Below are 27,500 nucleotides of genomic sequence, written 5' to 3' on the forward strand. Positions count from 1 at the left end.
TTCCCATATGTATAGGAGTCCAGGGAACTATACGGTGGGAGTAACAGTGTCAAATTCTGTCAACCAGGTCTATCAGTCTATCACTGTGGAGGTCTACAGGCTGGAGATTAATGGAATTCTGCCAACTGAGTGTGTAATTAGTGGTAAAAACATCCAGTTTACTGCTCTGGTTAATGGCAACATCTCTATGTTAACTTTTCATTGGCTGTTTGGAGATGGCTCACCTTCAGCTGTTGTGACAGGAGAGTCCACAACCTCACATACATTTATAATCCAAGGAGTGTTTCCTGTAAATCTTTCTGTGTTTAGTTCTGTTTCGCATGTGTCTTTTAAAGGGAGTATTTGTGTTGAAAGCCTAATCACTAGTGTAGCAATGAAATCATCCCAGGATGTAGTGTCCATAGAGGAAGATGTTTGTTTCTTGGTGTTAGTTAGCCCGGAGCTTACAACAGGTTTCCGATTTAAGTGGTTTAGCAGTTCCTCCAGCCTCAGTGCCATGACACAAACCAACCAAAAGTGTTTTGTCTTTAATGAGGAGGGTATTAAAGAAGTATCAGTAATGGTGAGTAACATGTCAGTAATCAAACAGCCAAAATGAGCATCACTGTTCAAAAACCTATAGGTGTGCTGTCTTTGGTACATAATAGCCAAAGTGACACACTGATGGTCAACTCATTAACATCATTTTGGGTGACCAGCTGTAGTGGCAGCAATGTGACAGTTCTATGGGACTTTGGAGATGGTTCTCCAATAGAAGAGAAGCAAAATGCATCACATGTATTTACCACCACGGGTCAGTTCATAATTACAGCCACAGTGTTTAACAGTGTTAGCCGGAAGTCTTCAACTCTTAAAGTGAATGTTTTGCCTCCTGTTCAGGACCTTTCACTTCACACCAAACAGCTTTATGTTGCAGTTGGAGAAGAAACGCTCTTCACAGCAGTAAGTAGTACCATTAATAGCACCAAGTACTGCTGGATAGTGGACAATGTGATCACACAGGGCACTCATCAGTTTAGATTTGCATTCCCCAAGCCTGGCGTGTATCAAGTGAAAGTTATAGTAGAGAACTCAGTGAGTAAAATGGAAGCAGTGGTTTTAATTGAGGTCTTTGAAAGAATAGTTGGTGCTCAGATTGAGTGTCAAAACCTAAGAGGCATGAAATATTACCAGCTCATGAGGAAACACAGTTCATTGCTTCTGTCATCAAAGGATCCAATGTTTCTTATCAGTGGCTTGTTACACAGGATGGTTTAAATCAACAAATTCAAGGTGGTGGTGAAGTTTTTCATCTGGTAGTTGTGCATCCTGGTAGAATTTTAGTTCAGCTAAGAGCTGTCAATAGAGTGGGTGAAGCCGTGAGCAATGTTTCTGTTGTGGCAGTTGAAAGAGTAAGTAGAGCAAACATCACAGTGCAATCCCACATTGTGCCATTAGGGAAACCAGTGAATATCACTGTATCTGTGGCCACTGGTTCTGAACTCCATTACATTTGGTACTTGAACTCTGATCCTTCACCCATACAGACTCATGTTCCCTTTCTCTACCACACTTTTACACAGCTGGGTCATTGTCATGTTTCTGTTTCAATTCAAAACATCTTCAGCCAAAGTAATGTGTCTGAACTGTTTGTGGTCCAGGAGGAGGTCCATAAAGTGGACTTTGAAATTGAAGGGAAAAAAGAGCCATTTTATATCTGCACAAATGATTCTGTGGCACTCAGTGGGCACGTCACTAAGGGCAGTGATCTGTACTGGGATTGGAAGGTCAGAGGTACCCCAGACACACTTACAGATGCTACGAATCAGACCTTTACATGCAGATTTCCTCATGCAGGCGTCTACCAGGTGTCTTTAAACATCTCAAATGAGATTAACTGGCAGGTCGTCTCACATAGAATGACCGTCCAAGATGCAGTTGAAGGTCTGATGCTAAATCTTAGCAAATCTTCTCTTTGCACTGAAGAGGAAGTTGCTTTTGTTCCTACTATCTCCAAAGGAAGCAATGTAAGTTTTATTTTAATGTTTAGAAACAAGGATCTGAGCAATGGTCATGAGATTGTTGAGGAAAGGTTTACCACATCTGACCTTCCAGCTGGTAATCATAGAGTGACAGTGAAAGCCTGGAACCAGGTCAGTAGTGCTGAGGTATCTTCAAATGTTCTAGTAACTGAACGTATACAGGGTTTGCAGCTAAAGTGTTGCTCAGCTGTTGTAGAAGCTTTGAAAGAACTGAGTTTCAAAGCAGATGTTAAAAATGGTTTTCCAGTCAACTACACCTGGATATTTGATATGGAGGGTTACAGGCCCACATGGGTAATTGGACAAGAAGTTGTCTTTACAGCGCCAGATAGTGGGTTTGTTGTTTGTGTCAGTGGTAGCTAGCAATGGAGTCTGCTCTGAGAAGCTGAAAGAGACTGTTCAAGTTCAGTTTCCTGTTAAGAAAGTAGCACTTGCTTGTCATTCAGATAGAATATTCCCTAAATATTCAGTCACATTTTCTGCAAAAGTGAATGAAGGCAGTATGCTAAGATATGTCTGGGACTTTGGAGATTCCACTGAACTACTGATGGACTTACACACAGTCAATCACACTTATCATACTGCTGGAAAATACAGTGTTGTGGTCAAAGTTTTCAACAATGTTAGCCATGTGTCTGCAGAGCTACAGGTGAACGTACAGGAGCTTCAGTGTTCAAAGCCTCAAGTTTCTCTAGTTCAGAGTCAGTCTACTATTTTCAGGTCTAGACTAAGTTTCTTTGAGGCAGCGGTGGACATGAACTGTTCTGCTTACAAGACCAGTTATCTATGGGAGATATTCAGAGCCTTTGATTGTACTAACACAGTTTCACTGGAAACAGACAGATTTCAGCAACCCAGCTGATGTAACCTCACCATTTCTCCAGATTCCAAGCATGCTCTTCAGGTTGGACAGTATTGCCTGGTCTTTACCGTTATATTAAAGGGGACTCCTTTACTTGCACAAGAAAGACCAGTGTTACCGTGGTCCACTCCCCACTGGTGGCTGTCATCAAAGGAGGCTCCTACAGACTGTGGCCTAGTCACACTGACCTTATCCTGGATGGATCTGAGTCTGGAGACCCTGATGTGGAGCTAAGAAAGGAGGACAAGCTGCAATACAACTGGACCATCTGGACAGCGGCACAGGTAGGGATGGGAATCGAGAACCGGTTCTTTTTGAGAACCGGATCCCAGTAGCTTGATTCCTTGGAATCGTTTGCCTGCCTGCTTAACGATTCTGCTTATCGATGCCGCCGTCGTTGCACATGCGCGATGACATCACGCGTACGCTGCACTGTTTTGGTCAGAACGTAGACAACATGGTGTTGAGGCAGAAACGGTCTAAACAGACCACACCAGGTCCACTTGTAACACTTGCTAAGCTTCCATTTCTTCTAAAGCAGTTGTTCTTAACCTGGGTTCGATCGAACCCTAGGGGTTCGGTGAGTCAGTCTCAGGGGTTCGGTGGAGGTCAAGACACACACTCGACTCATTAGTCGGGTGTGTGTGTCGGGCTAGGTCCGTGTATGTAAACAAACAGCTTCAGAGACTCTTTCTCTGATTGACATCCAATATACTTGGTGCATTGTTGTTGCTTATAGCACTGCAACACATCCGGAAGTGTTTATAATCTCTTCCACTCGTATGACGATGAATTATTTGAGTATTTTCCACATCGTTGTTATGACTTTTGCTACTTCCTGTTAACCACGGAGGCAGCCATGTGTAGCGTTTGTTTACATTTTTCGGTCACCACACTGGTCAGTTACAATCATGTGACGACCGACGCACCGTCGCGGATGGAAAAATTGTATTACGCTAAAGCCGTCAGTCACACTGATTTGCAGTAAATATTCATTATTATTGTAGCCTGATGGAAATTAGGTGATGGGTGTGTGTTAAAATGTTAAAAATGATAAATAGCATAAATACAATAAGTTCATTATTGGAATACATAAGGTTAAAAATTAAAACCATTTCAGTGTGGTGGTATTAAAACAGGTCATGTCTTTGTGAAACGGTATGTGATTTGTTGTGAGTTCATGCACTGTATTGGTTTTGTTCTTTGAACACAGTGATGTTAATGCACGGTTCATTTTGTGCACCAGTAAAACATATGCCTGTGTCTTGAATTTGAAAAAAATCATATTTTATTTTTTAATAAAGAAGGGTTCGGTGAATGCGCATATGAAACTGGTGGGGTTCAGTACCTCCAATAAGGTTAAGAACCACTGCTCTAAAGGGTGGAATCCCTCTAGTCTGTTCAAACATTTGTCCACAGCATGTGACTCATTTACAGGAATGTCACATATTTGATTCTCTACTTAGTGGCGCTTGTGAATGTAGCGGCAGAGTGAACGCCGGGCCGGTTCCGGTGCGGGCAACAAACGTCATACCCAGATGCAAGTTTCCAAAAGTAGGGGAAAGGAAATGAGGTGCACAACAACGGGAGACAAGGCGAGCCGAGTTGAAACCGTTTCCACGTAGTAGAGATGCATCAATAGAGGAATTAGTAAAGAGTCTTTAGTTTCACTTTCACTGCATGCCACCACCACCCCCCCACCCCCCCCGAACCGGGCCCGGCGTCATCTGTTCTTATTATTTGTCATACTGTATATGTTCTATTTTCTGTGCAGATGGAAATATAAAAGACAGTTAATGCAAACACACCTGTTTCTACTCTTTTATTTCCTCACCCAATCGATAAGAGAATCAGATCAATAAGCAAAATCGATAATGGAATCAGAATCATTAAATTCTTAACGATTCCCATCCCTAGGCGCAGCTCTATTGATTCTGAAGAAACAATGCAGTCTAGTAAAAGTACAGATTATTTTCATAAAAGTGTTGCTAACATCTGTATCTGCAAATTTACAGAACTCCACAGAGTCTCATTTTGTAAAGCAGCCGTTTGGGAGTAACGCAGTACAATGACTGTGTTCAACAGCCGACTGCACCCCACACACAGTTTATGTGTTCACGCTCACTGTCCGTAAAACAGGGAGGAGACCGGTGTCAGTCAACCAGACAGTGAGTATCACCCACGTCTTCATCGAATACTTCACCAACTGCAAAGATTCCTCTCATTTGTAGAGAATTATTCTATTAGAAGTCTGTTACCAGTGACAAGAAACCTTTCCATTTCCATTCTGTTTTTAACAATATGCATCTTAGAATATTATGAATAACTACTTTGTATTCTTAAAAGTTGAATGTATAGTGATAGAGTTGGACATGAATATGTTTGGAGACAACAATTCAGTTAAAACAAACTAAATAACAAACTCCACCGAGGTACGACGGTTCCCTGTGACAACACAAAACCCCCAGGTTCACCACCTAATTAAAGTGAGTTCACTCTAGATTGTATTTTATATTCTGGAAGACACTGGTCCAAAATACCCCATTTGAGAAATAGTGATTTAAAAAAAACAACAAAAAACAAACAAGTTTTCCTTTTTCCACCACGTAGTGGTGCTGTTGTAGTTTCCAACTCTAATTCGCATTTCAACCAAGGTTCAAGGAGGTGACAGTGACAATGTAGGGCAGGGCTGTCAAACTCATGTTCTTCCAGGGGCCACATTCAGCCCAAGTTCATCTGAAGTGGGCCAGACCAGTAAAATAATAACATGATAACCAATAATTAATGACAACTTCAAATTGTTCCCGTACAAAAAAATAACGTTCACTTTTGCCAATATTTAGATTTACAAACTATCCAAACAAAAAGGATGTGAATAACCTGGAAAAAAATGGAATTTGTTAAGAAATATAAGTAAAATTTTATCAATATTATGCCTCAACTTATTTATACATATTCACAAAACATTTAGTGACAGGCAGAAAATTGTTAAAATTGCACTTATATTTCTTAACAAATTCCATTTTTTTCAGGTTATTCACATTATTTTTATTTGGATAGTTTGTAAACGTAAACATTTTCATAATTGTACGTTATTTTTTGCACTAAAACCATTTGGTGTTGTCATTCTTTATAGGTTATTATGATATTATTTTTGAGTTTGATGCCCTAACTTGCACTTTGCAAATTCATCCCACGGGCCGGATTGGAGCCTTTGACGGGCCAGTTTTGGTCCCTGGGCCACATGTTTGACACCTGTGATGTAGAGGGGAAAAAAGCAGTTTAAAAAAATATGTAATAATGATGATGAATCTCAGTATTTGGTGGTGATTTGGTCGAGAAAAGCAAGTAAACAGACTGAGTCTGAAAAGAAAATTGTCAGAATGTGGAGCTGGATGGGTGATAAGTTGTAATATTATGCTCCATTGTACACTGTTCACCATCGTCTGTTAATGACATATGCTTTATTTCATTCTTTATTATAATGTTCCATTAATGACTGCAGTTCCATGGGGTCCTAAACAGAAGGGTTTACAGATACAGATTTTTTTTTTTTTTTTCACCAAATCATTTTTTTTAAACTTCCCAGAATGAAAGTCAACTTTCTCCAAAATAAAAATAAAAAAACTTGAGCAGTCTTTTAGTTGTAAATATGTCCTCTTATATTTTCTGTACAGAAGTGTCTTATTACTAGACTTTCTAAAAATATGTGCCAGTGATTGACATTCTGGGGTTCGCTCTGTCTGTAGTACTTTGAATTATCTTCTATAAAGTATGTTTCTACTTTGGAATCATAAAAAAATGTAATTATTCCCTTCCATCCAGTTCCAGTGCACTCCCACTGAAACTCACTGTGCCATTCCTTCTGTATGATCCCAAAGTTACCTTGAGTTTCCCTTTACATTTTATGTTGAATGAGATTTTTCTTTTCTTATGAAGTCCCTCATCAGTCTGGAGGTAATAACTCTTTTTTACTTTGGTTGATTACATCTGAAAGCTTCTCTCAGTGCTGGGTCATCCATATCCAGTGGAGCAGAGTTGTGATGTGACTGTAATATTCCAGTTCATCAGTTGTTTTGTAGGTCATATGTGGCATTTACATTGTATTGATTTGCCCTCAACGAAACTTTACAACAGCCGCTAACAGACTATCTCTTTTTTATGTGTAGGTAATGGTGTGTGATGCTTCGTTGCTTCCAGTGATTATAGAATGTATGTCCTGCTCCGTCCTGTCCTCCCCCCACCGTCTCACTGACACCCCCTCCATTACCCTCTCTGGACAGTGTTTATCATGTGAGCACCAGGCTCAGGTCAGTGTCCAAACACCAGCTGTTGTCTCACATCAAGCAGTTTTACTCACTGTCAAGTTCTATTTTTTTCATAGTCACGACTCTAAATGGACCTCCAGTGCTTTCGTTGTGTTTTATCCTCTGAATTTATCTGTGGGCAGTTCAGCTTCTATTTAGTCTGTTCTATTTTTTTTTTTTTTTTTTTTTTGCATTCATTTTTCAGTATTTTGTGTGAATATGCTGTTTTTGATGCTAAACTTATTTTCATTGTTCCTGTGACAGTAACAATAAAGGTCTATTCTATTCTATTCTATTCTATTCTATTCTATTCTATTCTATTCTATTCTATTCTATTCTATTCTATTCTTTTGTTTTCTTTTCTATTCTACTCTATTCTTTTGTTTTCTGTTCTATTCATTCTATTCTATTCTATTCATTGTATTCTATTTTATTTTATTCTGTTCTTTTCTTTTGTTTTTATTCTATTCTATTCTGTTGTATTCTTTTCTTTTGTTTTCTATTCTATTCATTCTATTCTGTTCTTTTCTATTCTATTCTATTCTATTCTATTCTATTCTATTCTATTCTATTCTATTCTATTCTTTTCTTTTCTTTTCTTTTACCACTCAGTTACTAAATGTAATTGTCTTCTCTCTATCAGTACCAGTGGAGTGTTGTGAATCAGAGTGGCCAGATGTTAGACCTGGATGACATCATCACCTCCAGTGGAAGTCCGTCCCTGGTCTTGGCGATGCGTTCAGGTGTCTTCCAACCAGAGCAGAGTTACACTTTCATCCTGAATGTTTCTGAACCTGTCAGTGGGCGGTGGGGCAGTGCCAGCCTGACAGTGCGTCCTAACTGGCCTCCACATGGAGGTGTGTGCAGCCTGAGTCCAAAGTCAGACATACGTGGACTGGAGACCGTGGTCACCTACAGCTGCTCAGGTAAAGTTCAGACATCAGATGTCCACAAACTGTCTCCTGTAATTTTTTTTTAATGTATTTTCGTTAATTTCATTGAGTGAAACATGCAGACCTGTTCTTTTTTGGCAGGGTGGCAAGATGATGAAAGTGAGGCATCACAGTTAATCTACTGGTTCCAGGTGGTTCCATGTCAGCCCAGTACCGCTCTGTGTCCCATCCTGACCCTGTACAGGTGAACACCAGCAAAAACCTACAACCACACGTACTCACAGAAAGTCTGAGTCGGATGTCAGTGTTTGGAATAACATTTAGAAACGTGGTTGAAAATGCCTGCTGACCAGTGTCAGCTGTTCGTCTGTCAGACAGGGGAAGCTCATGTCGGCTTACCTAAAAAAAAAAAAAGGTCAAGTTCTTTAAACATAAATTCGTCCTCTGTTCCTTTTTAAGAAAATGCTCAGTGACCTTATCGTACCAAGTAAACAAGAAAACGTTGAAATTATGTGAAATTGAAACAAGGAAGTACAATGAGTGTGTTTTATTTACAGTGCAAGAAATGACCAGTCATTTGGTTTGTGTGATTTCCCAGCAGAATGTGTGACGGTATTAAACTGAACTGTGTCAGTGAAGGAGCAGATCTGAAAACAGCTGTCAATCAAACGGGGTTCAGCCTTTTGACCCATCCTCCAATCAGCACGTGGAAGCCTGGCGTCCAGCCCGGCCGAGCTCCGCCCACAGCTCCATTCACCCCCAGAGACGCCGAGCGTCTGGGGGCGGGACAACATGGTGTCATTTATCCAATTATCGTCCAGTTTAGAGTCAGTTCAAAGCAGTTCCACTCAGTCCCATTGAAGTGCATGGACGCTGAGCGTCTACGGACAAATGCACTGAGCAGAGATGGAATGAACAAACACAGACACGGGAACGGAGGAGAAGTGAACAACATCCAGTCCACTGATCTGGGATCAAACTGATTCTGAACCAACTGGTCTGAGAGATGAACGTGTTCCAACACATTTGGAGTCAATGAAATGAAAACAACTGAACAGATTTGAGCATTTAATGGGAGTCATTTTAGGAGAAGCTGAGCTTCCACTGCAGACTTCCACACAGTAGCTAATATATGGTAATGTAAATGCACAATACAGTGTTTGCATTGCCCTGTATTTTAACAAATACTTTACCTTATTTAAAATGAAAATACTCACATCACATCAGTTTTGGGGATGTTCACCAAACCTCTGGTATTACACACTCAAGGACATGTGTCTGTCATGTAAACAGCAGCAGCTTAAATCATATATCATCACCTTAACTAAAATTATGACTTAACTGAACTCACACAAACATATTAGAATGAATCATCCACTTACAGTATTTACCTACTACTTACCTAAACTATCTCAAAACAGCCGGTATACCTCCAGCAGGTACCTGCAGTACACATTAACATTAAATACCCACTTACAATGAAATGTTGTCATAGTTGTATATGTGCAGCTTATTCATGTGTTGCTGAATGTCTCTGCTCAGGGGCACCAGGTCAACATTTGGCAGCGTGGTTCCAGTAGGAAGTCCAGGACAAAAACAGGGGCTGTCAGTCATCACAGTTTTCCTGCTGGTAGAAGACCATCTGGGGGCGAAGGTCATGGCTCTAAACAGGTAGACAGCCAACAGGACTGACATAAACACACTGCAAATTATTTGGTTCTTACCAAGATAAAAAAAAATAAAAACTTAGATTTAGAAGAATTATTTAGAAGAGTTATTTTCTCATTTTAAGTGTTCATACATCTGTAGACATGCTTATTTCTCCATTCTTAATTCAGATTTAGTGTTTTTATCTTTTACCTCTCTTTTTCGATGCAACTTTTAAATATCTGTGAGAACCACCAGCCTGGCTCAAGTTCTTAAACCAGTATGAGGTTTTGGGTTTTTTTACGCATAGTTGGACATTTATTTGAACTCAGCTCTGTTTTATCTCTGCTCCACAACTGTTCAGAACGCTGATGGTTGAAAATCCCACACATGATGAGGACACCGGTCCGTGGCTTCACAACAAGAGTCGGACCGAACTATGGACCTTTAGTCCAACATGGCAACCCTCAGGAGATCATCCCCTACTCCATCGCCCTGACGAGTTACCTCAACCAGGTTCAGTCTGAGCCTTCGTTCACCTGTTTATGTCTGTGTTTAACAAACATGTAGAACAAAGGGTCCCACATAATGGACTGATGACTGATCTGCTCACAGGTTGAGTCTGGACGGAACATTCAGGAGCTTCATGACAGAATGGAGATTCGGGGAAATGTGACCCGAGCTCTGGCCTCCCTCTCAGTTTCTTCTCTGAAGGATGTTGATCAAATAGGCTCAGCTTTGGTGCAGTCCACTGTGAGTAGGCACTGCTTACTTTAGGTCACAGGTGTCAAACATGCGTCCCGGGGGCCGGTTTTGGCCCTGGAACGCATGTTTAGTGGATCATTTCAGAAGTCTAGATCGGTTCTGTCAAACTCATGTTAGTTCAGTTCCACATTCAGCTAAATTTGATCTGCAGTGGGCCGAACCAGGAAAATAATAACAGAATAATATAGAAGTATCAACTCCAAACTTTTCTCTATATTTTACAGTGAAAAAAATAAATTAAACAATGAAAATGTTTACATCTACAAACTGTCCTTTCAAACAATGTGAATAACATGAACAAACTGAAAAAATCAGTGTAATTTTAACAGTATTCTGCCTCAGTTTATCATTTCCACATGTACATTATAACGTACACATCACAGTGGATCTGCAAACACACTAAACATTTAGTATCGGGCAGAATATTGTTAAAATTGCACTTATTTTTCTTAAGACATTAAAGGTTTTTCAAATTTGTTCAGATTATTTGCATTTTTTGTGAAATTATACTTTGTTTTAGTGTAAATACATGAAAATATTTACATTTACAAAGAGAAAAATGTGGAGTTGTGAGTATTTATAGATTATTATGATAGTATTTGACTGGTTTGACACACTGGAGATTGAATTGGTCTGAATGTGGAACCTGAACTAAAAGGATTGTTCATTTCTTAATATCTATTTTTGCATTTCACAAATTCATCCCAGGGCCGGACTGGACCCTTTGGTGGGCCGGAGTTGGCCCCCGGGCCGCATGTTTGACACCTGTGGTCTAGAGGTAGTGTATTCAAAAGAAAGATCATAATTGAGCATCTTAAAAAACTTTTGTTCAGTGTCAAAGTGTGCATGAATCAAATAGGTATAACAAGAAAAATGCACATTGTAATAATGATCATTGTTGCGTAGGGATGGAACGATAGGAAAATTTCATATCACGGTTACTGTGACCAAAATTATCACAGTTATCATTATTATCGCAGTATTGTTGAAATTGTGCTCAAAATGTTCAAAAAGTACTGATACACACACTGAAATAATTTAACCAAGTTGTATTAAAAAAAAAATAATAATAAAATGAAATAATTGGCACGATGTATTTTCTCTTGGCAGAAACATTCAAATATTAACCCTTAGTGGTCTGAGTCTATTCTGTCTGTTTTTCAGTGCTTTTGATTTGGCCTTTATATACTATAGAAACAAATGTTTACTATACCCATGTTTGGGATCTGTTTTTTCAGCACAACTTCATCTATATCATCTGTCTATTATTTTTTCATTTTAACCTACTATAAAAACACAAAAGGACAAAAGACAAAAAAAAAAAAAAAAATCCAATTTGAAAAATGTATATAATTTCTTGCATAAATAACACACAGATGCTTAATGAACCTTTTCACAGACTTTAAAAGTGAATATTGGTTCCAAATATTAGGAATATAAAATTAAAATTGTAATAAATTAAAAACTATACTCAAATGTTTGACATAAAAGCAGATCTTTACATAGGTGTTTTCTCTGGAAAAATGCGATAATCAAACACAGTTATCATGAGAATTAGAATTTAAATGGTAATACTAACCGTCTGTGATTTTACCACAGTTTATCATTATACCGGTAATCGTTACATCCCTATTGTTGTGTCATATCTGTGTTACTTTATCGTCCAGCCCTAGTTACAGCTAAATTGTTGGACTGTCCTGTGTTTTTCCAGGCGGTTCCCAGTGAGTTGGTGTGTAAAGACTGTCAGAAGAAGGTTCTGGAAGCAGTGGAGAAGATGATCCAGGTCATACAAAAGCATTCAAGCACAGATGCTCTGTCAGCCGTTGAAACTGGATGGAATATTCTTAACATTATAGGTGAGTTCCACTGTTCAGAGCTGACGTATGATGTTGACAGCAGTCGCTTTTCCATTGGACATGTGCAAAAGTTTACCGATATTTACTAAATGTTGAAAAAACAGAAGTGTGTTATGTCAGTTTTTCCATTAAATTATAAATGCGATGATTTGTTTATTTATTATTGCAAGATTTCATGAGAAGTCATTCCATAAACATGGTGACAAACACAAATATCACACTGATTTACAGATATATAATACTCTATAACAGGGGTGTCAAACTCACTTTAGTTCAGTTCCACATTCAGCCCAAACTGACCTCCAGTGGGTCGGAGCAGTAAAACAACAGCATAATAACCTGTAAATAATGACAACTCCACATTTTTCTCTTTGTTTTAGTGCAAATGAAATTAAATTATGAAAATATGTACATTTACAAACGATGTGAATAACCTGAAAAAACTGACATTTCTTTAGAAAAATAAGTGCAATTTTAATAATATTACACCTCAACTTCCCTCTTATACATGCATATTACGGATTGGATTTACAAAGACACACAATATTTAATAACAGGAAAAATAATGTTAAAATCTCACTTTAAAAATTTCAGGTTTTTCACATTTTATTGTTAAAGGAAAGTTTGTAATTGTTAATATTTTCATAATTTAATGTATGTTTTTACACTAAAACAAAGAGAAAAATTTGGAGTTATCATTATTTATAGGTGTAATGTTTTTCACATTAAACTAAGAACATTTGGAGTCCTTATTTACAGGTTATTATGCTATTATTTTAGTTGAGATCACATTGTTCTGTATGTGGAACCTGAACTAAAACAAGTTTGACATTTTGATTGTTAATATCTTAAGTGTAATTTTTGGGCTTTGCAAATTCGTCCCATGGGCCGGACTGGACCCTTTGGCGGGCCGGTTTTGGCCCCTGGGCCTCATGTTTGACACCCCTGCTCTGTTCTCTATAGTACTCTATCCCGTACTAAATCAAAAATGGTTCAGTTTCCTCGTGTGTCCACACATACCATGTCATGTTTATTTTAAGACTCTTCTTCACTTGTTTTGACATCCATCAACATGTTTTTTTTTTTGTTCAACTAACTCTAGTTGCACAAAGCGGTCTTTCCATTGCAGTTTTGCGCATTATACCAATTTTGCTACGCCTGAAAAACCGCCTCTTGCTAGCACACAAACTTTTCAGTGGAAAACGAGAGTTTTTGTGAAATTGTCATTTTTCTATCAGGCAAACTTTTATGCAAAAATTGTATTCACGCAATTTGACGGTCAATGGAAAAGCGACTATGACTGAGCCCAGGTGAACGTTGTCGGTCTTTTCCTGTAGGTAACACCTTGGCCGCTGTGTCTGAGTCTGTCAGTGTTTCCACGTCTTACCCAGACTCCTCGGCTTCTGCGCTGTCCCTGTCGGCGCTGGGCCAGACCTCAGCCCTCATGCGCTCGCTGATGCCTTCACATGTTCCGAACAGACCTCTGTCCATCTCCACTCCTTACATCAGCACCGTTGGTTTCCATGGCCGACCTTCAGACCTTCTTTGCACTCAGCGGTCCATCCGGTCCGACCGGCAAACATCCAGTCCCTCTCCGTCATCGTTCACAGACAGATTGGATAACTCTGACCTCTGTCCCTTTTTTATCCCTGTTTCCTTCACGGATCACTTGCAGAGTCAGAGTGCTGAGGTGGTGCAGGTGTTGTACGCTCTGAGTGAAGCCCTCTGGTCCAACCCACTGCTAACAGCGGCTGACCCTCCCATTTCAACCGCTCTGGTTGCCATGGAGCTCACCACACCTCAGGGTCAAGCCATCCCCATTCAAGACCTAAATCCTGAAGAGACCATTAGGGTCACCCTACCCAACAAATATTATATGGGACAGAGCGGAGGTCAAAGGTCAGGTGAGGACACAAACAGGACATGTCTTACTGTGACCATCCCTAATGAAGGACGCCTGAACTTTACAGTCAAAGATGTGGACGGACTCGACAGAAATGCAGGTTTATACATCTCCTTCAACTTCAGCCAGGTCCCAGGTATGGCAGAGTCCTGTTTTTACTGTCCAGTTTTTCACATATAGATTAAATTTACAAAAGAGTTTGGATTTGGGATTTCAGTCTACAGTAGATCAAAACCATTCACTAAAAGTAGCGTATGACTTTCATCACAATTTTTTTTTTTAATTTGTAAAACCCCAGTGATATCCTAATTACCACTAATCCATTAGTCTTTCCGTGCTTTCGCACCAAAATCACTTCCCTCACAGTGAACAGCTTCGTAGATGACTCCATCATAAACACAGTCCACTTATTTACAGAACAGACCCAAACGGGACTCGGGCCTTCTGGGAAATGTTGTGAAGTGCATTGTGGGAATGGGAATTCTATGCAGCCAAAATTTTACGTCTCTTTGACAGTGCTGAACCCAAATGTTGCCTTTACCTCCATCCACCGACTAGACTCATTCTTTAAAACAAGCCTGGTGGCCTCTGTCATTGTAGGTTGTCGCCATCTGGCTCATTTTCTCGCTGAATCTGTGAGAAACCACTTCCGCTTGGTCGCCATTCCCACAATGCACTATGTGACAACATTTCTGAAAATGAATCCAGAAGAATTATTTTTGTAACAGTATTATTGTATTATATTATCATATAATACAATAATAATAATTTCTGCTGGTGGTGGAGCTAGTTTGAATGACTTTAGTTTTATACATGGAGACAATTCAGTTGTGGCTAAAAATGGACTTTATTATGCAAAAAGGGTTGCATAAGAACTTTGAAAATGCTTAGCATTGTTCTTCAGTGTACCTTTTGTTCATGACTGTAAATACATTTGAAGGTTCATCACATAATTCATGGGAGAGGTAAACATATCTTCGTTTTTACACAGCCCTCTTTCAATAAATGCTACTCAATGGACTTTAAATGGCTTAGGATCGATCACATCACCCACCAGTTTATTCATGAACCACACTGTTTATCTGTGAGATATGACATGAATTATTGATGATTTCTCCAAAAGGCTGTTTTTGTCCACCTGCACTATGCATCTGTAGGAGCCGCTGTGGTGAGTGTGGGATCTGTCAGAGTAGAAGTCCACAGCACATGGCCAGAGGAGAATGCATCCCATAATTCCATGGTGACAGACTGGTCCCTGTGTCTGTCTGCTGCAGACGCCTGGGTGGAAAAAACCATCTACCTGTCTGCACTGTGAGTCTGAGAGGTTCTACTGACACTACAGCTGAGATAGAATAGAATAGAATAGAATAGTCTTTTTGTCATTACACCAGTCGTGTATAAAATTGCAGGTGGTCTCTGCCAGTCACACTGCACTTACATCTAAATAACAACACAATAAGATACAGACAAATCTTTTTAAAAAAGTATAAACTATAAAAGTGTGCAATCGAAAAATCTGTGCAAATTGGAGATATACTGTATGAAAGACTAAGATTTGAAACATGTAAAAGTGTATAAAATGTGCAGATGTAGTAGTGGTAGTGGAAACAGTCTTTTCCATTGGAGTAATGGCCTAACCCTCTGTGGATGTTCATGTCCTTGGACAGATTGAACAGGACATCCAGACCTGTGTCCGTGGGTCTGACCCAGGTCCTGGTCTCAGGCGGTCCGGTCCAGGTGTCCCTGTGCGTCTTCAGTTCTCTGTGTCAGTTCTACAATGAGGAGCAGAGACGCTGGAGCAGTGAAGGTCTGCGTCCACTGGAGGGCAGCACGCTCCACACAGCCCACTGTCGAAGCCAGCACCTGACCATGTTTGGAGCCGCTGTGTCCCTGCACCCTGGGGCTGTGCTCTTATTACCACCGGTAGGACACCACACAAACTGCAAGACACCAATAACATATAATCCATCCCCAAAACTCATACATTATAAGTGATTAACCACAAATACTGTATGACTTTATAGTTATTTTTTGTATGAATGGTTCCTTTAATACCCTCCATTTTAACACATGCATTTGTACTGTACACAGAAAGAACTGGAGAGTTGGATCAATTATTTAACACTGTGCCTGAGTTGGCTTTTTAACTCAGAAGGTTTCTGAGTCCCAGGAAGAATTTAGACTGGAATTAAAAGGGAATTAAACCAGTGACTTAATCGGGTTTAAATTTAATCTGAACTATTCTTTTTTAACTGGAATAAGGTGTTTACATGGGCATCTGAAATAGGATCTAACATTTATTCAGATTAAACCAGGAAGAACAGTTGTCATGGAAACACATGGATTCTGAGTTCTATTTTCCAACTGTATCTTGTATTTTTATTTTAGAGGTACGGTCAGTGTCAGGTTTGGTTCGTGTGTGTGTGTGTGTGTGTGTGTGTGTGTGTGTGTGTGTGTGTGTGGTTTAGGTGAACTCACACCTGTCTGTGCTGAACTTAGAGCAGAGGTCCGATTCTACATAAAAGATCTAATTTTACATCTTTAGAAAGTAGATGTGGTAAAGAGCCTAGAGCAGAAAAACCAGAATATGAACTTGGGGGGGGGGGGGGGTTTGTGGTCCAGACATGCTAGCCCAACAGTGCAGGTGTTAAACAAGAGCTGTGCACCTGTAAAAACATGTGCTTTCCTTAGCATTAGCTGATGGAGTGACTGACATGTTGTGTCTACACAGCAAAAACTGGAGAGTTGAATTAACTCCCACAGAGTTGATTTTAACTCTTTTTCAGAGTTTATATAGGTCCACACTTTACAGAGTTAAATTGAGAGTTAAACTCAGAAACCTGAGTTAACACTGACTGATTTAACTACAACACTCACTAGAGTTCATAAATGGACTGAACTTATATAGTGCATTTTCTACACCTTCATGGTGCCCAAAGTGCTTTACAACTCCTCACATTCACACTCATACAGTGACATCAGTGCCTTGCCCAAGGACCCTTCGACACATGCACAGTCAGAGCCAGGATTGGAACCGCTGACCCTTTGGTCACTGGATGACCCGCTCTACCAACTGAGCCACAGCCGCCCTTCAGAATCTGACCCACCTGGGTTAAATGAACCCATATGGGTTTATTATTGACACTGTCAGAGTTTGTCCTTTAACTCAAACAGAGTTAAATTAACACCATGAAAGGAACAAAAATAACACTCATTTGACTTCATTTTCATTCTGAAAGTAGTGTTAATTTGAATCATAAAAAAATTGAATCCATTCAAAATGACTTCAAATTCAGTGTGAACAGGATGATGAAAGTCTGGTTGAATTCCTGTTTTTGCAGAAACACTTTGCTCGTCTCCTGTGCGGCTGAATATAAACACTTTCCTCTTCTAGCCTGTGTTTTTATTTTTCCAGGTCCAGTGTTGTTTTTTTTCTTAGCTGTGTTTATCTGTAATAAGCCTGTTCCCTTTGCCTTTGCTCATCTCTTATCTCCTCAGTCAGGAGGTCCTGTGAGGAACATGGTGGTGGGGATTGTGTGTGGTGTCCTGGTTCTGCTTCATTTGCTGCTGGGGCTTATCGCCCACAAACTGGACCACTTGGACGGTGTGAGACTGAGCCAGGTCCCGCTGTGCGGCGGACCGGGCCTGTACACCTACAGAGTCCTGGTCAAAACAGGCTGGAGACGAGGAGCAGGTCAGATAAGGACACATGGACACTAAAGCTATCAGATGGCACTTTTTCAACTCATATTTCTTTCCAGAAGGGAACTGTTTCTGTCAGTGGAAATACTTTTGAAGAACTTCTTTATCTGGGGCAGTTTTAAACATGTTATAAACCATTTACTACTGACAGTTTGCACAGTTACCTAGACCAGGGCTGTCAAACTCATGTTAGTTCAGTTCCATATTCAGTTAAATTTGATCTGCAGTGGACCGGACCAGAAAAATAAGAACAGAATAATATATAAATAATGACAACTCCAGATTTTTGTCTTTGTTTTAGTGTAAAAAAAAAAACAAAAAACATTAAATTATGAAAATACTTACTTTTATAAACTATTAAAAAAATAAAAATAAAAAAAAAACCCTGAAAAAAATGAAATTTAAATTAAAAAACAAGAAAATTTAGTGTAATTTTCTCAGTCTTCTTCTTCCACTTCTCATTAGTCCATGTGCATTCTGGATCAGATCTCCAAAGACACTAAACACTGAGGAACAGGAAGAAAAGAGTTCAAACTGGACTGAATTTAATACAGACATTTCAGGTTGGGCACATTTGTTCAGGTTAGTCACATTTTATTGGTACAGGAGAGTTTGGAAATATCACTATTTTCAGAATTTAATGTTATTCTTTGCTCTAAAACAAAGAAAAAAAAAATTTGTTAATTCTAGATTTTGTTTGGCTTAATTCAAGATTTTTGTTTTTTTGCTTAATTCAAGATTTTTTGCTAAATTTGAGATTTTTTTTGGCTTAATTAAAGATTTTTTTCCTTAATTCAAGCTATTTTTTTTTTTGCTCTCGGCAAAAACCTCCCAGGGGTCGAACTGGACCCTTTGGCGGGATGCATTTGGACCCTGGGACGCATGTTTGACACCCCTGACCTAGATATTATACATTTATGTAAATATATATTTTTCTGTCAGTAATAGCAGTTTAGATGTTTCATATTTTATGCTCATTTCACTTTTGTATGCCATTCTTGAATGCCACTTTATTTTGTTTCTTTTAATTTCCTAGTTAAATTATTCTTTCTATTCTTATACATCTAAACCCATAAAGACCCAGTGCTGTTTTAATGTCAGTTCCTAAATGAAATTTTGTCTCTAAGACGAGAGATTTATCACTCTTTATTTATAACATTATCCTCTCTATTGTCTATTTTATCAGTAGAAGTCACATATTTTCCTGTATTTAATTTACTGATCATGAAGACGTTCATAAAAGCTCAAGCTGGAGTTGAGGGTTATTATATTAAAAACAGAGAAAACTGCCAAAAAAGTGTCTTTTTCAGTCAAATCTCTCATTAACTGAACACAAACCCAATGTGTCCATTCACTGTAACTGATCCAAATCCATGAGTTTTACTTGTGAATTCAATTAATTTCAATTCAGTTTTATTTATAGAGCCCAGTATCACAACAAAGTCACCCCACAGAAATATACAGTTTATTTCATATATATATATATCAGCAAATATGCTGTTATTTCAACATTATGGTTGGTAACAGCACCACAGTGTATTTAAATGTACAGTTTTATTTTCTAAAAACAATACAAATCCATCATTTCTACATACTAATCTGGTTTTGTTCACATACTCTTCCTGTAAAAACTACAGCTATATTTGATTCAATTGTTAACACAAAAATCTTTTCAAATAAACAGCTTTGCATTGTATTGTCACTTACAGTTTTTTTATGTTGCAATTTTACAACGTTTTGGTGTTAATTCTGCAGTCATTTTTTACAGTGTATGTGATGACGATGAAAAGCTGACAAACTGTATTTGACACCAAATATTAACATGTATAGATAGGATTAGTGGCTCAACAGATGTAAAACATTTTAGATCAGTAGATATTTTTGGTCAGTGATGGATGTTTGGGTCTTTATGGGTTAAATTCTCTTCATTCAGATTTTCATTCTACAGAGAAGACAATCAAACGCTTTGCATTTTGAATGTAATTTCACGTCCGTGCTTTGACCCCCCAGGCACCACAGCACACGTTGGCATCAGCCTGTACGGTGTGAATAAGAGCGGCCCTCGCCATCTGCAGAGGGACGGCGCTTTTCAACGCGGCGGCCTGGACCAGTTTCACCTGGAGACAGATGACAACCTGGGGGAGGTCTGGAAAATCCGGATCTGGCACGACAACACAGGTACGCCGTAAACGCTGGAAATGTGACCGCCCCTGATGTGGGATCGTGTTCTAAATGTGAAACTGTAAACGTAGGTTTGGACCCGTCCTGGTACGTGAAGCATGTGGTGGTGTGGGACCCGCAGACCGACCACATGTTCTTCTTCCTGCTGAATGATTGGCTCTCTGTGGAGAATGTGAAAAATGGCACCGTGGAGAAAGAAGTCCTGGCATCGTGTAAGATGATCCATGTTTACTCCTGTTGAAACGTACATCCATCACATACATGTTCTAGAAGTAGGCTGGGCTGTTGTTATAGATAGATAGATAGATAGATAGATAGATAGATAGATAGATAGATAGATAGATAGATAGATAGATAGATAGATAGATAGATAGATAGATAGATAGATAGATAGATAGAGGGACGGACAGACAGACGGACGGAAGCAGCAAAGTTAGTGAAAAATGTACAAAATGAGACAAAAACTGAACAAAATCTGCAAGAAAATGGAGAAAAATGAACACAGATCAGTAGCACAATGAACAAATTGGTAATATTAACATTTTGTTGCTATAGATAGATAGATAATGGGGGGGGGGGGGGGGGGGGGTTTGCTAGATTAATTACTGAAAGTTAACAAAATAAGGAAAAAGTGTGACCGAAATAAATAAATATAATCATCAAAATGGGTAAAGACAACAAATAAGAAGCAAAATGAGTGAAAAATTAACAAAATGAGACAAAATTAATTTAAAAAGGAACAAAATAGGCAAGAATAAAGAATAAAGTTGCCAAAAATGGACAAACATAAGCATCAAAATGAGTAAAGACAAAAAAATAAGCAGCAAAGTTAGTGAAAAATGAACAAAACGAGACAAAAACTGAACAAAATCGGCAAGAAAATGGAGAAAAATGAACACAAATCAGTAGCAGAATGAACAAATTGGTAATATTAACATTTTGTTGCCATAGATAGATAGATAATGAGGGGGATGCTAGATTAATTAATAAAAGTTAACAAAATAAGAAAAAAGTGTGGCCGAAATAAACAAATATAATCATCAAAATGGGTAAAGACAACAAATAAGAAGCAAAATGAGTGAAAAATTAACAAAATGAGACAAAATTAATTTAAAAAGGAACAAAATAGGCAAGAAAATGGACAAAAAAGATAGATAGATAGATAGATAGATAGATAGATAGATAGATAGATAGATAGATAGATAGATAGATAGATAGATAGATAGATAGATAGATAGATAGATAGATAGATAGATAGATAGATAGATAGATAGATAGATAGATAGATGTCACAGTTCACATCTCCTTAACCCTTTAACTAACCCACCAAGAAAAACTTCATGAAAAAATGTTTTGTTTGCATTTCTTGTTCTCTTGGGTGAATAATAACAACAATCAATGATTTTTTTTTTTTTTTTTTTCTTTTCAACAGACCCTGTGGTTTTTAAAATATACTGACCTCTACCAAATGGTCAAGATTTCAGTAAATGGTTAAAGTATATAATTTCATACAAATACCTCAATAAGTAGACAAAAATAAATAAAATACAAATTTCTAAAGAATTAAACATCTAAAACAGAGTATTGGACACATATTTTATGAAACTTTGAAACGTGACATCTCTACATGTTTGACTTCAGTTCATCTGTGCCTGTATGACTGTGCAACAGCAGTAATGCTGTTTGAGCATTAGAAGCACATTTTCTCTGGTGGTAAGCTACAAAACAACCTGGTTTGTGTTCAAACACAGAAAAACATTGAATTTCTCACATTTCCACCTTGACACTGTTTGAGCAGAAGTTGCATCGCATTGAGGACTGGTACGAGTGCCAGAGGAGGGCGTGGTTTTGCACCATAGGTTGTATTCTGAAAGTTATGTAAGTTCTAATGAACATGTGGAAATGATAAACTGAGGCAGAATATTGTTATTTTTGAGTTTGTTCATGTTATTCACATTGTTTGAAAGCACAGTATGTAGATGTACACATTTTCATTATTTAATTTGACTTTTTTCACTCTAAAATATAGAGAAAAGTTTGGAGTTGACATTATTTCTATATTATTCTGTTATTTTCCTGGTTGGGTCCACTGCAGATCATATTTAGCTGAATGTGGAACTGAACTAACATGAGTTTGACAGGCCTGGTCTACAACACTGATCCACCAGTCAAACCCATGGAGTTGGATCAATGACAGTGGATGGACAGACTGGGTTTATGATCAGATAATGAGAGATTTGACTGGGAAAGTCACTTTTTCTTCAGTTTTCTCTGTTTCTGATATTATAACCCTCAACTTTAATCTGAGGTTTAATGCACATCTACATCAGGGGTGTCAAACATGTGTCCCGGGGGCCAAATGTGTCCCGCCAAAGGGTCCAGTTCGGCCCCTGGGATGTTTTTACCAAGTGCAAAAATTCTACAGTCTTGAACTGAATTAAGCAAAAAACACATTAGCTTGAATTAAGGAAAAAAATCTTGAATTAAGCCAAAAAAAAAAAAAAAAATCTTCAATTAAGTTAAAAAAAAAAAATTCTTCAATTAAGTAAAAAAAAATCTCAAATTTAGCAAAAGATCTTGAATTAAGACAAAAAAATCTTCAATTAAGTAAAAACAAATTTTGAATTAAGCCAAAAAAAAGAAAATCTCCAATTAAGTAAAAAAAAAATCTTCAATTAAGCAAAAAAAAAAAAAATCTTCAATTAAGTAAAAAAAATCTTCAGTTAAGTCACAAAAAATCTTGAATTAACAACTTAATTTTTTCCCCTTGTTTTAGTCCAAAAAATAACATTAAATTATAAAAATATTGACATTTCCAAACTCTCCTGTAACACTAAAATGTGGATAACCTGAACAAATATGAATAACCTGAAATGTCTGTATTAAATTCAGTCCAGTTTGAACTCTTTTCTTCCTGTTCCTCAGTGTTTAGTGTCTTTGGAGATCTGATCCAGAATGCACATGGACTAATGAGAAGTGGAGGAAGAAGACTGAGAAAATTGCATAAAATTTTCTTACGTTTTTTAATTTAAATTTCAGTTTTTTCAGGTTTTTTTTTTGTTTTTTTTGGATAGTTTATAAAACTAAGTATTTTCATAATTCATAATGGGGTTTTTTTTACACTAAAACAAAGACAAAACTTTGGAGTTGTCATTATTTCTAGGTTATTCGGTTCTTATTTTTCTGGTTTGGCCCACTGCAGATCAAATTTAGCTGAATATAGAACTGAACTAAAATGAGTTTGACAGCCCTGATCTACATGATCAGTGAATTAAATATAGAAAAATACATGATTTACTCTGAAAAAAAAGCCAAATACAGAGGATAATGTTATTGTAAATGGTGATAAATTACTTAAGAAAACATAAATAGGGCTGTCAAACTCATGTTAGTTCAGTTCCACATTCAGCTAAATTTGATCGGAAGTGGGCCGAACCAGTAAAATAATAATAACATATAAATAATGTCAACTCCAAACTTTTCTCTATGTTTTACAGTGAAAAAGTAAAATTTCATGATGAAAATGTTTCCATCTACAAACTATCCTTTAAAACAATGTGAATAACATGAACAAACTGAAAAAAACAGTGTAATTTTTACACTATTCTGCCTCAGTTTATCATTTCCACATGTTCATTATAACCTACAGATCCCAGTGGATCTACAGAGACACAAAATATTTAGTAACAGGTGGAATATTATTAAAATTGTTCTTCTCTTAAGACATTTCAGCTTCATATTTGCTCAGGTTATTCAGAGTTTTTGTGAAATTGTAATTTGTTTTAGTTTAAATACATGAAAATATTGACAAAGAGAAAAATTTGGAGTTGTGAGTATTTATAGGTTATTATGAGACTGAACTGGTCTGAATATGAAACCTGAACTAAATAACTGTTAATATCTCAGTGTAATATTTATATTTCACAAATTCATCCAAAGGGGCCGGACTGGACTCTTTGGCGGGCCGGATTTGGCCCTTGGGCCGCATGTTTGACACCTGTGGTTTAAAACATCAAATATCTGCTACAGAAAAAAAAGCAGTGTGAGTTGTGAATGTATGAGTCATGTGACCAGAGTTGTAAGTGTAAGTGAACATAAAACACCAGGAAATACAATGTGTTCAGACCCTGTTGAGCCGCATTCTGTCATAAATTCCCATTCTGTAATAAAAGTTCAAAATGTAATAAGGATCTCACATCCTCTTGTAATAAAGCCACATTTTGTAATAAACTGACACATTTTGTAATAAACTACCTCAATGCATTATGTAGGAAATTTTTTCACATTATGTAGTAAGTTATTACAATTTGAGAAATTTATTACAAAATGCACTGGACACATTTTTGTTTTCATCTTTAAACTGTGGTTAAAGTTCTGATTCCATTACCTGTAGCTCCTGTGACTAATTTCTTCTAAATTGCTCTGAAATTATATTAATTTAGATTGTTATTACATAATGAACCGTGTTATTACATTTTTTTAAAATAAAAATTTGTCAAAATGCGTTGACATAGTTTATTACAAAATGCGTCAGTTTATTACATAATTTCATTTCATTTCACGTTTATTTCAAACCTGCTACCACATTTATACACTTAACAGACGACAACTGGACAACACATGGTTTGAAAAGGGGATGGAAGAAGCACTGCAGTTAAAACTCCAACCCCTCACACCACACACATCCCATCACAACATTTCACTACACCAAAACAAAACAATACAGAACAGTATAGAACAAAACAGAACAATTCCACATGTCATGTTCATGTATTTTGATTTGTATTGATCAACCTGTACAAACTGCTGTCTGTCTCCCAAGTAGCTTTTCAGCCAGTTTTTTGTTCGTCCTCTTATGCCATAGCTTTCCAACTTATTAATTAATATGTCATGGTCAATAGTGTCAAAAGCCTTTTGTAGATCAATAAAAATTCCAATTGTAAATTAATTTTTTTCTATACAGGTTGTAATTTCTTCAATTAAATCAATAAATGCTAGTGATGTCGATCGGTTATGTTGGAATCCATACTGACTGTCAGTTAACAATTGATGTTTTTCAATAAAATTGTCAAGTCTTGAATCAAATAATTTTTCCAGTATTTTGGAAAACTGTGGGAGGAGGGAAACAGGCCTATAGTTTGTAAAATTGTGTTTGTTCCCTTATCCGAACAATGGAATGACTTTGGCTGTTTTCATACTGAAAGGAAGTTGTCCACATTGAAATGATAGATTACAAATATATGTTAATGGTTTAATGAGTGCTTCTGCTACAATCTTAACTGACGTAATGCGGCTTTATTACAAGATGATGTGACATTCTTATTACATTTTAAACTTTTATTACATAATGGGAATTTATTCCATAATGCGGCCCAACAGACCCTTGGGGCATGTTTCTGACTCTAAAATGAAGTCACTATCACAGACGTGTTTGTGGTTTTTGAATCAGTTTAAATGGTTTGAGAGAGAATAGAGCATTTTGTACGAATGAATGTAAATAAATGAATGGTGTCTCAGCTTCTCTATAATCCTGTCTGAATCCTCTACAGGTCCTGAGGAACTCACTCAGTTTAGTCGTGTCTTCACATCTCAGCTGATGTTTGGGATGGTGGAGCGCCATCTGTGGCTGTCGCTATGGGAACGCCCCGCCCACAGCCGTTTCAGCCGGGGTCAGAGGGTCACCTGCAGCGCCCTCCTGCTGCACCTCTACCTGGCGCTGGGGGCTTTGTGGTACGGCGCTGTCAGCACCACGGGGACCAGGTGAGATGGGTTAGGAATACATCCAAACTCAAGTAAGGGTTTGAGTGGGGGTTTTTTTTAGGAACTGATTTTATTTTGATTTGCATTTGAGTATTTATAATTTAACCCTTTCATGCACAGTGGTCACTCCAGTGGTCACTCCAGTGGTCACTCCAGTGGACAGATATTCTCCAGCTGTTCTCTTGTGTGTTCATGGGTTTAGTTGTTTTAGTTCCATGTCCTCCTCAGACCCAGCAGTGCATTTTTGTCCTCTGTAGGGACTAAAGTTTGACAGTTTCACTAAAAAAAATGCTGTTCATTGCGAAGGTCATTCTATTAAAAAATAAATAAATGAAAATAATTTTTAAAATGTATGTGAAAAAACTGTCGCATTATGCAGTTTCCAATCAAGATGACTGTTTAATGTAAAAAAACAAGTAAAAATGTTCACTTTCCTGGGTCTCAGGAGGATATCAGCCAACACAGAGGACGCTCATGCATCATCTACACTGACATTCAGAACATTACTGGAACTCTGCTGTTCTAGACAAACCTGATCTGCACTAACATGTTTGAGTGGAAATCAACTGCTCATTTTCTCAAACAAAAAGTTTTGTTTTGTTTTTTTGCGTATTATCTCCATAACTAGTATTAGAATATGATAAAATGTGTGAAAACATGAGATTAGCTGCATTAAAAAATATATATATTTCATAGTTTTCACACAGTTTATCACTTAATGATGATGGGTTTTAAATATATGTTTCTTTGCTTCAAAAATCAAATGCATGCCGTCCAGCTGAGTGGATATTTTTGGAACTCTGTGAAAAATAGATTCATGAAAAAATTCAATTGCATTGTTTTTTCAGGCCTAAATAGGAATAAAAACACTCAGGCAAAAAAAAATCTTGATTAAGGTTCTCATAATTCATGCATGAAAGGGTTAAAATAGACAAACTGAACTGTGTCTTTCCCACAAGTGGACCAGTGTCAGCCCAGATGCTGGTTACCATGGAGACAGCAGCTGTAGGGATGGCCATGGCAGTCCTGGTGTTTCCCCTGCAGTGTTTACTCTGTTATTTATTCAGGAGAATCCACAGTCAGGTAACTTCAACACAACGATTTATTTATTTATTTACATACTTACTTACTTACTTACTTACTTATTTATTTACATACTTACTTACTTACTTACTTACTTACTTATTTATTTATTTACTTACTTACTTACTTACTTATTTATTTACATACTTACTTACTTACTTACTTACTTATTTATTTACATACTTACTTACTTACTTACTTACTTATTTATTTATTTATTTACTTACTTACTTACTTACTCACTTATTTATTTATTTATTTATTTATTTATTTATTTATTTACTTACTTACTTAACCAAACTTACGGCAGTTGATTAGTGTTGCCATTTTTGGCTTAATTCAACATTTTTTGCTAAATTTCAGGGTTTTTTTGGCTTATTTCAAGATTTTTTTTTAACTTAATTGAAGATTTTTTTGGCTTAATTGAAGATTTTTTTTTACTTAATTGCAGATTTTTTTTTTTTTTGGCTTAATTCAAGATTTTTTCCTTAATTCAAGCTAAATTTTTTTTTTGCTTTAT

General features: G+C 37.4%; 1 protein-coding gene across 1 annotated transcript in view; it reads left to right on the forward strand.

Annotated features, from left to right (window-relative positions):
- pkd1b (polycystic kidney disease 1b) overlaps positions 1-27,500 on the forward strand; it is a 120,994-nt gene that overhangs the window by 59,366 nt on the left and 34,128 nt on the right. The window contains 20 exon segments of the mRNA XM_030163302.1: positions 623-1,165; positions 1,168-2,354; positions 2,356-2,980; positions 2,983-3,161; positions 7,053-7,193; positions 7,834-8,116; positions 8,225-8,327; positions 9,626-9,754; positions 10,095-10,176; positions 10,178-10,246; positions 10,346-10,483; positions 12,207-12,351; positions 13,689-14,390; positions 15,412-15,565; positions 16,012-16,177; positions 17,753-17,948; positions 19,967-20,134; positions 20,209-20,349; positions 25,687-25,897; positions 26,857-26,980. Of these exon segments, the coding sequence (XP_030019162.1) occupies positions 623-1,165; positions 1,168-2,354; positions 2,356-2,980; positions 2,983-3,161; positions 7,053-7,193; positions 7,834-8,116; positions 8,225-8,327; positions 9,626-9,754; positions 10,095-10,176; positions 10,178-10,246; positions 10,346-10,483; positions 12,207-12,351; positions 13,689-14,390; positions 15,412-15,565; positions 16,012-16,177; positions 17,753-17,948; positions 19,967-20,134; positions 20,209-20,349; positions 25,687-25,897; positions 26,857-26,980 (5,486 nt within the window).

This window comes from Sphaeramia orbicularis, chromosome 19 (genome assembly GCF_902148855.1).
Source record: "Sphaeramia orbicularis chromosome 19, fSphaOr1.1, whole genome shotgun sequence".
Lineage (NCBI taxonomy): Eukaryota > Metazoa > Chordata > Actinopteri > Kurtiformes > Apogonidae > Sphaeramia > Sphaeramia orbicularis.